Here is a 13,022-nt window from a genome sequence, read left to right as displayed (position 1 = left end):
GGGGGACGGAAAAGATCCCAAAACTCAACTTTTATCTTTTACTGTCTGTTCAATATAGAACGCAATTTGCTTCTTCCTCTTCACTTCCTTTCACTCATTGTGCTGAGTTCAAATACAAGCACAACCGATATAAAAACACAACTAGAAGTCTCCATCTGGTTGCAGCCACGAACTCCCGTACTTAGCAAATTAAACTAAAGAAAAGCTTAAGAAAACCGGCACGAACCCGAGACTGAAATTAACAATGATATATCTACACTTACGAAATAATTTTTTCTCTCTCCGAAAACCTCAACGGGCGAGCTCCGAAAATATCACCATAGCCAAAATAAAATAGATTGAAGAGATCTATTTTTTTGGCTATGAGTTTGGCTGCACCCCAAAATCCCTCGTTTTTTTTTCGTTTTGATCGACGTGACAGTATCAAATTTGAGTGTAAAATTCATCAAAATGTGTGAATAGATCTGGATCTATTCGATCTCGGGGAAAGTGCTTTATAGTCCACATAAAAACGGTATTTTTTGACAAATTTTGATTCAACGAGCTTACTTTTGTCACTGTATCATCGTTTTGAGAAAATACAAGTTTTCTTAAAGATTTCAGTTTTCAATTAAAATATGTTGCCTTTAGGTACCAAAAACTGTTAATTTTTGTAGAGGTCATTGAATATGAGCTTTAAAAATTAACGATAAATTTGAGAATGTTAACCGTACGTAGTTTATAAAAACTTTTTCTTTGCATCAGCAGGGGTAAAGAACCAAAATTGAACGCAATGAAAACATAGAAAACAGAGAACGCAAAAAAAATTGTTCATGATTGCCCCTGCAACAGCTGGAGCAACCATGAACTAAATTTGAACCCTGAGAAAACAGAGTATATCAAATTTAAGCCAAGCTGTAGATGTAAAACCAAAGATATGGAAACTTTAAAAGTTGACAATCAAACTCTTATTAAAAAAAGCGAATGCAAGTACCTTGTCATAATAATTGATAACAAGGCGGCTCGTTAATGTGCGTTCGCACATGATGTTCCGACCCGAGCTCATCTACATTTTTGACTAAAATGTCAACCAAATCAAGAGATAACAAAAATAGATGTTTGAGTTTAAAACAATCGTTACACATTCTATCTACTAATTGAATTACTAATGCCATGCTTCATTACAGCACCAACGTGACCTGACATTGAAGAGACTAGAAAAAAAAATAGCACCAACAAAATTTTGGCGGCAAAAAATGAATATCTAAATTTAAAAGCACCTGGTAACAACGTCAAAATGCAGTCAGATAAAACCTTAACTACACAAGTTTACCTTTTACTAACTATACAGCAGATGAAAAGTTTTCTTAACGAGACTAGGTAACAAGCCGACAAAAAGAACGAACAGTGAGGCGAAACTTAAAAATTAATCAACATTTTTTGCACCAAGAAAATTCAAAAATCTTAAAAAACATTGGTTTTTAATAAAAAAATCCTTGATAAATTACTAAAAAGTCATTACAAAACCAAAAGCACCCGTCTGTGGTCAGACTATGCCATAGAAACAAACTAAAGAGAAACTCAAAAAATTACAAACGATTTGCGAAAACACAAACCTTTGCTACCATTAAAATCAATAGCTATCATCTGAATATGTATTTTTAATTCAGTTGTTATTTCTGCTATTTCAGTTGAAGGATTTATACTGAAAGATTAAATAAGTTTACTTGGGCCACATTTAAAAACCATTGGGATCTGTTATTACGCTGTTATATATTACGCTATTATTGGGATCTGTTATAAAAACCATTGGGATCTGATTGTTCTGAAGGAAGAGAAAAAGAAACGCAAAAAATGGCCATTCAATAAACGTTCAGAAAAACGAAACAACAGTGGCACATAATATCAATATATATGTTATTTCTTGAAATACACGAAATTCGATGGGACATCTGATTGATGAATAGAAGTTAAATTTGACGAAAGGAACCTATTCGCTATATACTGAATGTTTCGAGCAACATCATTCATTCAGTCCTCAATTACAAGCCTATGAGATCTGTGAGCAATTTACGGCTACCTAAAGAACAAAAACAGCGAATTCAGGAAAAAAAATTGAGCGACAAAAGGGTCGAAGGCATTAAAAAAATGAACTTTTCACTAAACACTCTTCAATTTTAAATTAATTTTTCAGGAGCAATGGGAAAACCTTTTTTATCAATATAATTTCAAAAAATCAACAAATATAAACAAATACATTAGACGCACGAAAATTGCGGGAAAACACGTATTATCAACGCCATTAAATTCATTAGCCTTCAAAGGAAGCCAGTATATACAATAAATGATGCCTCGAGGGGACAATAAGTTTTTTTGCCAATCGTATTTCATCAATAAGACCTTACAACAAGTTAATGACTATGAAAACAACAACAGAGAGAGGCAAAAACCACAAATTCAGTAGAAAAGTGCCTGAAGAAAATGTCGAAGCAACTCAAATCATAAGCTCTTCCCTGAAAACTTTATTTATGATCCGTTGAACTTCTTCCCTAAACCAATAGGGACTCTCAGCAGTAAGATGATGTGATAAGATTTCAAACGGATCGAAAAACAAAATAAAGTACCCAAAAAAATATGAATTCTCGTGGCATTGATGTTTTAAAACTAATAGGTAGAAGATAAAACCGCTAACCAGATTAATTTTGGCTATAGTAGAACGGAAATGGATTCTGTTAGAACCAACAATGACCAAGAGTATTCACGAAAAAAAATTAGGAATGGTTGAATTTCAAAAAAGTTTCGAAAAATTATTTTTAAACCCTTAACAGCCAGTAAACTCAATCTTTCATCGGAGCTCAATGACGATGCTCAGATATAACCCATAGGGAGGAAAATGATGTCTGTCATGCATAGATAGTTAAAAAGACATCACAATAAGTCTTATGACAGAAAACAATAACAAAAACAGCAAAAACTAAAATTCAGTAGAAAAATGCGAGAAGAAAGTGTCGAAGACAATTAAACCATTAGCTATTCTCTGAAAACTTTCTCTGTGATCCACTGAACGTCCTCTCTAAGCCAATTGGATTACAATAATCTTTGGATAATGTGATAAAGAGTTCAAAAGTGACCAATAATTCAAAAAATCCAAAAAAAAATTTAAAAAAATTGAAATCTTTGTCATTGAAGTCATATAACCAATAGCTAGAAGATAAAACAGCTGAACAGAATATTTTTAGTCGCAGTAAAAAGCAAGTGGGTCCAGTCAATACTGAAACTCACTAACAGTTCATGAAAAATTTAGGAATTGTTATTGTTCAAATAAAATTTTCGAAAAATGATTTTTATTTTAACAGACATTAAATTCAATAGCTTTCAACGGAAGTCAATAAAAACGCTCAAAGATGCCCCGGTGGCAGTACATTTATGTTTGTCATGCATAGGTATTCATTATGAGATCACAGTAAGTATAATGACTATTAAAACAACAAAAAAAAAACAGGAGAAAACCAAAAAATCAGTAGAAAAGTGCAAGAAGAACGTGTCGAAGCCATTTAAACCATAAATTTTCGTTTAAAACTTTTATTGGTCATCCACAGAACATCGTTTTTAAGCTAATGGGAACTGTCAATATTTGGATAATGTGATAAGATTTCAAAAGTAACCAATAATACGTAAAAATCCAAAAAAAATTTTAAAAAATTGAAATTTTTTGTCATTGAAGTCATATAACCAATAGATAGAAGATAAAACCGCTAACCAGTTTAATTTTGGTTGCAGTAGGAAGGAAGAGGGTGCTCTCACCCCTGGACTGACTTACAAATCACTATAATAAGATTATGATTCTTTAATATTCAAAAAAAAATTCGAAAAATTATTTTTTAAGTCTTAACAGCCATTAGCCGCCCCCTCAATGAAATAGACATGTTCACTTAATGCTCATTATGGAACATATTGCACTGTTAGTCAATGAATCCCTACCATAGGACTCCAAAAAAATAGTAAAACTTCAAAAAGAAATTCAAAATTTCATTCAAAATTACGAAAACTCAGAATCGAAGCCAAAAAAAACATGAGCAATTCCTTGAAAACGACGTTTTTTGTTCATTGCGCTTCATTCGACTATAAAGGAGTTTTGTCATTAATAGAACGTCGATATAAAATGTGACTTGTCTCTAGGTGACTTAAAAAAGCAAAAAAGAGAAAAGTTTTATTAAAAAAGGGCTCTCAATTAGAGTTCGATTTTTTTTTGATAGTGAACTTCCCTATGAGACCAGAACTAGTCTTTCTATCGCCTTGCATTCAACTTTTACGAACTCAAAATTTATTCTTTTTATAGAAATTTGAATTAATGTTTTCGTAAAAAAGATCTTAGTTTGAAGAAAATTGTACTAAAAGTGAACAATCATGCTAAAGATCCCATTGTTCACACAAAACTTCAATCCTCGATAACTCCTCGAAAAAAACGAAATTCAAAAAAATCTTTTTACTTTTGAATTCTACGCTGGACCAGCATTTTAATGATACCACTCACATTTCTCTTCGACGAATATATCGATCGGCCAAAATTCACTGAACAAAAAAAAAAACCCATTTGAGTATATAGTTCCTTCCCCCACAAGTGGGGTCGGAACAATAAACTTCAGTAATTGGTAATAAACTTCTGTAAGAATTAAACCATAAAATCAATAAGGATTCAACTCCCAACTAAAACTTTGGAAACTCTTCTCCACTCGATTGTGCTATCGCACTTAGATTACTCGGCTCTGTTAACTATCAATTTAAGAAAAAACTTAATCTCTTCGCTTGAAAGACAATTGAACTGGGGATTGAAGACAACTTTTTTTAGATCTAAATATAAAAGTTCGAGAGATCTGAGAATCAACAACAATGTTTTAAGTATTCAACAACGAATTGATTTCACTCAATTTTGCTTTTTTACGACTACATCACCAATCAAAAGTAATTTGAAGCTTCTAAGTGCGAATTATGACATGCATATCCGAGAAAAGAAAATCACTTCCCAAGATCTCACTTCGGCAAATTATCTCAAAAAATCTTTATTCCACACAACAGCTAAAAAATGGAACAATCTACTTAAATATCTACGAATACAAAGGTGAAAGATTAAAACAACAAAGGTAAAACATAGTTTAAAAAGTCATTTTCTTGACTTTAATTTTTCAAGTTTTACCGGAATCTAACTATTCAGTTTTGAAAAGCTTTGGTTTTTTTTGATAAAAAATTGTTAGAGCCCAGTAATCTTTCATTTTCTTTTTGTAATGTTTAATATGTGAATTTATTTGTTTTTACGCCGTTTGACTAATTATGCAACTGATTGTATATATTATATATTTAAACAAAATAAAGCGTCTTTTCTTCTGCAGGGGCTTGTATCAGTTGTTTTGATTTTCAGATTCATGCATTTGAAAGACAAAAAGTAAAACAATGCCCACTACGGCAGCCTCAGTTGTTGCTCAAAAGTTATCCACTGCCTTAAAAGCAGGTCTGAAGTCTGGGACATCGGCTGGGGAATCTGCAGAGTCTAGCAAGTAATTCCTTATTGTATGATAAAGCGTGATATGTATTTCTTGATTTGTATATTATAAGAAAAACAGCCAATTGAGAAAAGGCTCCTCGCGTAAAAGGTTAGTCGATCAAATCAAATTTTGAAAGAAGTCAAATGTAGAGAAGTAGAGAAAAACAGGTTGGATAACAAGAGTATAGATTAACTTTAAGATTGGTTCAGTCTCCCTGTTTGACAGAAATACAAATTATGTATAGCCTAGTTCATTTTGCGCGCAGTGATAGACTTCATGCCATTATAGTTAATCGTTAAGTGTTATTCTGCACGTCTACTTGGGGTTATCAATATATGGAACCACTAAGCTTGGGTCACAAAAGGAAAAGATCAGAGAACATTTAGTGTAGTTTTATATTGTATTTTACTCTTCAAACTTTTTTCAGCAGTTTTAGTACATTTGGATGGACTGTTACTTAAGTTGCTGAGTTTCCCTGTAATTGTGAGACTTAGAGAGAATCTGATGTTGGCCAAGAATGTCTGAGATTCGTAAATTTTAGGAGTGAAGTGGATCTTGAAAATCTATTGACTACAACTGATTTGGAAGAAATCTACGCTGCTCTTCAGGTTGGTTCTGATGCCTTTTTTGTAACTTAATTGTCGCGAACCGGGACTTTAATACGCGATTAGGCATTCACTTTTTTATGAGGTATTATTTGCCCCAGATCTTCAGCTTTTTTGCATTTTTTAATTTTTTACAACAGTTGGTTTCAGGAAAACTCTGGAACCTTTTTCGTTACTCTTATTATTATTAAAGACTATTTTCTATAAAGTGTTAGCTTTTAATTGTTCTAACATTTTTTTATAATGGGGGAATATATAAGCAGGGCTAGCTCTTTTCAAATTTTCACGTTTTGTTCAGGCATCATATAGACAAGAGAAACATCACTTTTTAGCCCTTATATTTTACTTTTGATTCTTATGAAAAGCCTACGAATTTTATGGCAAGTTGAAAAACGGGAGCTGTTTAAAATAACTGGAAGAAAAGAGGAAAAGGAAAAGTATTAGGAGCTGGGGGTATCATTTTTATGTGAATATTGTTATATAATTGTTAAAAATTGCTGTGATCAAATTTTGTTAGTAAAATTGTATTGGATTCAGCTAATTTGTTTTAAAACAAAACAAAGTGAAAATTTATGATAATCATTTTTCAAAAGAAAAAAAATTGTAAAATATTTCTTTTTCTCCGCTTCACGAGTTTATTATCCTCCTGTTGAAAAGTATAGCAAAATTATCATAACTTTTTTGATTTAAAAGAGAGGCAGATCAAAGGTACTCTTTAATGAAATTGCCTAATTTTGTAAATTAATTGTTTGGTTGCACATTATAAAACCATTGTCCGTACTTTTGCTATCTCAAACATCTTTTATTTTGCAGCACTTCTCCGTTTTTTTTTTCAATTGATGTTTGATTGACGTTAAAATATACTCTGTCCAATTGATCCAAAACACATTGAATGATAAAATTACATAATTACCTAGCCGTCTGTTATTTGATATTAAAAAAATCATTTTTTCGATTACAAAAAAGAAAAAAGAAAATTTCATTTGAAAGTTGCACAAATGTCAAAATTTTCCAAATATGGCTCAAATACTTTGAAAAGAACTTGAAAGAAACGTCTTTAAAAAGGCAAATTTCTGATTATTTTTTATTCAATAATATTAATTTAGAAACATATCGACTGGATCGACTAATTGATAAAGTTTTTCTTTAGTCTTGTATGTTTTAAATGAGAATAAATAAAGGGAAGAATCTATTGTTAGATGTGATATCAACTTTTTTAAAGATTTTTTTAATTTGATTTAATCATTTAAATCATGTCCAGTGACTTAGTTTTTGTTATTTCTAGCGATTAGACTGCTCGCAGCATTTTGTTTTGCAAATTAATATGTGGGCTGGCTGAATCTAATTTTTTTGTGACTGATTGCAATTGTTGTGTGTGATAAGTTTCTGTGAAAAGCTGTTTTATTTCGAATTAAAAATTAATTGATGCTGCATTTGGTTTTACATCTGATAATATTATATCAAAATGAAAGTCTGATTTTGAAATCAATGTTGCTTCGGAAATGGTGCTTTACATTGAGCTTTGCAAAACTAAAAACTCAAAGGAGTTTTTTGACAAACTTGAGACATTTGCTGGATCATTCCGTGCTACGCACGAGCCTTTTGTTTTGTTTTATGCAAAATGGCTTCATGAAAACAGGTGTTAAAAAACAAATATCAAAACAAAATAATAGGTGGCGTAAAAGTGGGATGTTATTTGAATAAGGACATCAAGTTATACTGGTGTACATTTGATATGCGTCGCCATCTTAGATTGTGTCTCCCAGAATATTAGCTGTTATTGGCAAGCAACTTCTGACTCGTTATTTGTGTTTCAAACAGTTTCATCAATTATTAACCTTCGATAGAGACCCGAGATGAGCGACTACGTTTTTGACGGGCTTGTTTTAATTGAGGGTTTAAATTGATCAACAAAATTAAACAAATCTGTTTTTGGTGAGATTTGAAGGGTGAGTGAAGGTCCTCAAAATGATACTGAACGATATTTTGGATTGAAACTGCTTCTCACGGCATTTAAAGAGTCACGCTCTGGTATTTTTAGAGTTAGTGTGCCAGAGTTAAGTGCAATAATACAAACTGACAACTTGCATTAAAATGTCATTTTGCTGATTTTTTTGTGTAACTTAACGGCAGGAATGGTTTGTGTTTCTACGGTAGTCGAAGAGAATTTGTAGTGCAAGTTTCACGAAAGTTTTGAACTGTTCGCGAAGAACAATAGTGGGAGCAGGTTAGGCAAGGGCTATAGTGCGAAGCGAACAACTATACCGGATTTTTTAACACTTCTTATTTAGGCGTCAGTGAAGCATGCTGATTGCTGCGCAGTCCTAAAACACAAAACAATCAAAATTAAGTGAATGTGGAACCTGTTGCATTGATTTTTTTTGGTTTTGTGTAATGTTTTGTTCTTTCTTTTTGAGCACCAAAATAATCGACTTTTGGTGTTTTTTGTTTTTCAATAAGTCACGTAATTAATAATTATCTGTACACTATTCGTTTATTTTATTTTTGATGGGGTTTGCGGTTACATCTATTAAAAATTTTTATTAACTTATTTTTAAGTTTTAGTTTTACTTTTCGTTATTTTATGGTAACTGCAGATATTATCGATGACGTGAATTTTAATGAAAATCAGAGGTTTAAAATGTACAAATATTTTAAGTATCTGTAATACATTTGCATATCAAGATAGCAAAGAAAGAATTTATTTCTTTGATCAAGTACCAAATAAGTAACAGCAAGTACAAAAATAAACGTAAATATTGACTCGTACAAACATGATCAAAGTGGACAGGCAACGGGCTATTTAAACCCACACGCCCTGCCCTTAGAGACTCTGTAAACTAGGCAGTAGGACTATTTCAACAAAGAAGTTCCTATGATAACAAAAACAAAAATGAAGAAATGGAAAAAAAAAATTTTAAAAATTTTAAAATATTTTTGCTACATTCGACAAAAATCAACAGCAGCCTAATTAAAGCTCAAAACTCGTTAAACCTATTGGAGGCATAAATCAGGCCTCCAAAATTTTTCGGTTTAAGAAAATGTTTATTAAGTTTTTCAGAAGCAATTTTAGCCGGAAAAATTCAAAATATTAGTAAATAATTAGCAAATATTAGTATGTACTTTTTTCATTTATGTTCTAACAGTTTTTTTTTAATTTCAGGCGGAAGGAAATGGCTACGACAACAGACTTAGTTTGGACAGAAACCAACTGAAGGAGTTCTTGACCATTGTTATCCGGAAGGGAACTGAAGATCAGGTTATCAGCTAAATTTTTGAGCTCTTCTCCTTTACAGAAACCAAACTTGAAAATGGACTGATATTATTTGAAAACCCATGCACACGTAGAGAGCCCTGAAGTCAAATTTTACCAGTCACAAAATAGTAACTGTAATTTATTGATATTTGAAATGAATGCTTAAAGGTTCCGTAATTGCTATACAGTGGCTTGTAATTTTAAATTAATGTAGCAAAATGTAATTATAGGATAGCGGAAAAAATCCACTTTTTATTGTAAATAGGTTCTCAAGTTGTTTCCTTTGGAATCGATACTCGTACAAGAGCACACTATTCACCCAGCTAAAAATTTATTCAATCTTGATTTTTTTTCGATCCGGATAGCTGGTTCAACTTTTTTCGTGCAAACTTAATTACAAGCGGTGTACCTGTTTAGCTGGCTTTCATTAGTATGTTATTTCAGTACAATGAGTTCTTTGACAAAGTGGACGCAACAAAACTGGGCAAAATTGACTGGGTAAGTTTAAGCTTCTTTTTATCCAATCTAATTTTTAGTACTGTATGATATATATCTCTATATATAGAGTGTTTAATAGCTCTATAAATGTGCATGCGCACTCATATGAATAAATGTACAATCTCAGCGTGATCAAAATTGTGATCAAAACGTACACAAATTTTTCTGAATGTCTTGCATGTTACTGAAATATGCGGTTGATGGTTGTATTGAATTTGTCAACAACATTCAATCGGCGCCGTTCCATAATAGCAAGATAATTTTCTTACTCTTTTATGATATCACAGTTGTCGTATAAGGATCTCATAGTTTGTCCCGGTTAAAATACAGAATCAGCTATGATTCCCCAGCAACCATAAAAGGATCGTACACGAAGAAATATTGTATAATGATTGTGACGTCATATAGTAGCTTTGAATGATTACTTAGAAGGGCGAATCCGGGCGAATGTAATATTATAATTCATTATAATGTGAAATTATCACAGTCTGTGTTTCAGTACCATACAGCCACTCCGTGCCTCTTTTTTTATTATTATAGTAATGTGTATATGGTGACCTCCGCAACATAGAGCCGCAACACGGTACCCATATACACATTACTCTAATTCACTTTATATATCCACTACTCTATATTCACTTCTTTTATATTTTAAATTTATCATTTCTTGTCTCACTTAGTGCAAGCCACTAGTACAGAGTTAAGCTGGTAATTAACCATTATCAGACGGATAGTTCGGGTTCTATCCCCACTGACTCCAGTGGACGTATCCCAGATACTAGTATAAAACAAATGAGACCGTGTAAAAAGCACGTAAAACCAACTTGCGAAAAACATGAATAAAAAACCAGCTTAACTCTTTTATAATTTTTTAAATTTTTGCTATCATTTTTAAAAATTAATTATCTGCGAAGCAGCTCAACGAAGTTGTTTTGCAAATTCCCTGGTAAAACCTAAATTCACCATTACTATCTCTAATACCTTTATCATCAAATGGATCAATAGCTATTTTATATTGTTCTTTAGTTTCTAAATGATGTTTATTACTATCAATAGTATAATTAGTTACATATTTAGTTTTACCTTCATATATAGCATTAGTATAATCTTCAATTGTAATCTGTTTTTTAAAAGTGGCTTTAGTTATACCTTTTAACTTTTTCTCTTCTTCTCTTTTAACAGTATTGTAACAATATGCTTTAGCTTTAAGGAAACATGCTTCTATAATAGTATCATTGGGCAATTCATCTTTCATCTTACTTAACTCATTATTATGTAAAATATCTTTTATCTTATCCATTTCCTTTTCTATAGTACTATCTAATGGAATATTTATGTATATAAATATACTATCGGTATCTGTGTAATGATAACTACAATCTAATTCTTTTTCAAAGTAATCATATATGGCTTTATACATATATAGCTTAGCTTTTTCTAATATAACAAAACCTATTTAATTAAACTTATCTAATTTTACATTACCTCGAGTTTTATGTACAGCTACTAATTCATTATCGAATTCCACAGCATATTTAAAACTAATATTTTCTACTAATTTTATATACCTATCTACATCATTAACTAACTCTATATCTTGTCTATTATATACATTTTCTATTGTTTTTCCATAGAAGGCATTATTCATCAGTTTAAAGAATACATCTCCAAATTTATCACCTTTAGCTTTAGCTTCTTTTCTTTTCCGTATATTAAACTCAATATAGGGCTTTAACCATTGTCTCTTACTATATTCTAACTTTTGCTTAATTGTAATATCTTCTGATTTCAAACCATGATCTAAATACCAATCTAACATCTCTCCATCTATTACATAATCTACCTTATCTGTTAAATTTAGCATTAACTTCTCATTAGGTTTATATCCTTTATTTTATTTACATTTTGATAATCTGTCAATTGATCTACACATGCTTTTGTTTTCTCAGGGAAGAATGGATACTTATTTGTATTCTGTTTCAACTCATCACTATACTCAATATCAATGGTGTAGATATAACCTGTGTTAGAGCTAGATCTAGTGTAGCCCAATTCATCGGCAAAGCCAGTTCCAGGATCACATACTTTAATCTCACCAGTAGGTAAAGCTTGAACCATAGCAGAAGCATATAATGAGTTGAAGTCTAAATACTTTAAATAATTCTCTTTACCAGCATACTCAGGATCTATCTGTTTATTCATACATTTCACATGACAATCACCTAATACTGAAGCTAACCCACCTCTAATACCATGTTGTATTGTATCATAAATATTAACTGTATTTTCTTTATAATACTTAAGTCTACATAGTATATTTCAACCCACACAACCAGGTTAACCCAGGAGTAGAATATGTGTAACATGGATCTATTTCATAATATTCTGAACACATAGCTCTAAATTTCTCAAATACATCAACTGATAACAATACATCTGTTTTAAGACATAACATCATATAATCCTTTATTGTCTCGCATTTAGTATCTTTCCAACAATCAATTGCTTGCTTATATTCTTTATCTGTAATACCACTTTGTTTCAAATTAGAATAGAATGCTTCCTTAGGTGGTAATGTTGTTTCATGTAGTTTATCTATACTATCAAACCATTCATATGGGAATATACCTTTACGTCTTTCTACGCCACATTTATTTAATGTTATACATTCTTCATTACTCAATGTTTTACTTAAAGCATCTAAGCTAAGTGGATGGAAGAACCTAAACATATCTAATGCTTTAGCATAACCCATATCAATACTAATATAATTCTCATCAGTTTTAGTTAATACTTTAAGTCTAATGGGACTCTGTCCATGGTGTTTCTCACCCATCTTCTTCGCTAGTTTAGTTATAAATAGATGATTATCATAATTAGAAGAATTAAATGCATACATTGGTACAAATGTGTTTTTAGCTCGGAGGTTACATTTGTTGTGAGCATAACCTCTGAATTTACCATTTAGATGATCATGATCTCTAACGATATCTTTGAAGCCGGTTTCCGGGTCTTCACCCAAGTTCTCATTACAATAATAACATGCGGTAGTAGTAGCAAGTGGAGTAATAGTCTCTTCTTTCATTGGAATATTGATTTGAAATACATCTTTAAATAATTTATTATAATAATCTACTCTTCCTA

At 31.5% G+C, this 13,022-nt stretch overlaps 1 protein-coding gene across 1 annotated transcript in view; it reads left to right on the top strand.

Annotated features, from left to right (window-relative positions):
• The first annotated feature begins 5,393 nt into the window (after positions 1 to 5,393).
• Positions 5,394 to 13,022, top strand: part of LOC142351834 (cilia- and flagella-associated protein 337-like) — a 68,275-nt gene continuing 60,646 nt past the window's right edge. The window contains exons 1-4 of the mRNA XM_075404044.1: positions 5,394 to 5,531; positions 6,061 to 6,127; positions 9,288 to 9,383; positions 9,825 to 9,878. Coding sequence (XP_075260159.1) covers positions 5,428 to 5,531; positions 6,061 to 6,127; positions 9,288 to 9,383; positions 9,825 to 9,878 — 321 coding nt within the window. The 5' untranslated portion in view covers positions 5,394 to 5,427. The remainder of the gene's footprint in view (positions 5,532 to 6,060; positions 6,128 to 9,287; positions 9,384 to 9,824; positions 9,879 to 13,022) is intronic.

This window comes from Convolutriloba macropyga, chromosome 13, assembly GCF_964194025.1.
Source record: "Convolutriloba macropyga chromosome 13, txConMacr16.3, whole genome shotgun sequence".
Classification (NCBI taxonomy): domain Eukaryota; kingdom Metazoa; phylum Xenacoelomorpha; order Acoela; family Convolutidae; genus Convolutriloba; species Convolutriloba macropyga.
This window is presented reverse-complemented; position numbering and strand designations above follow the sequence as displayed.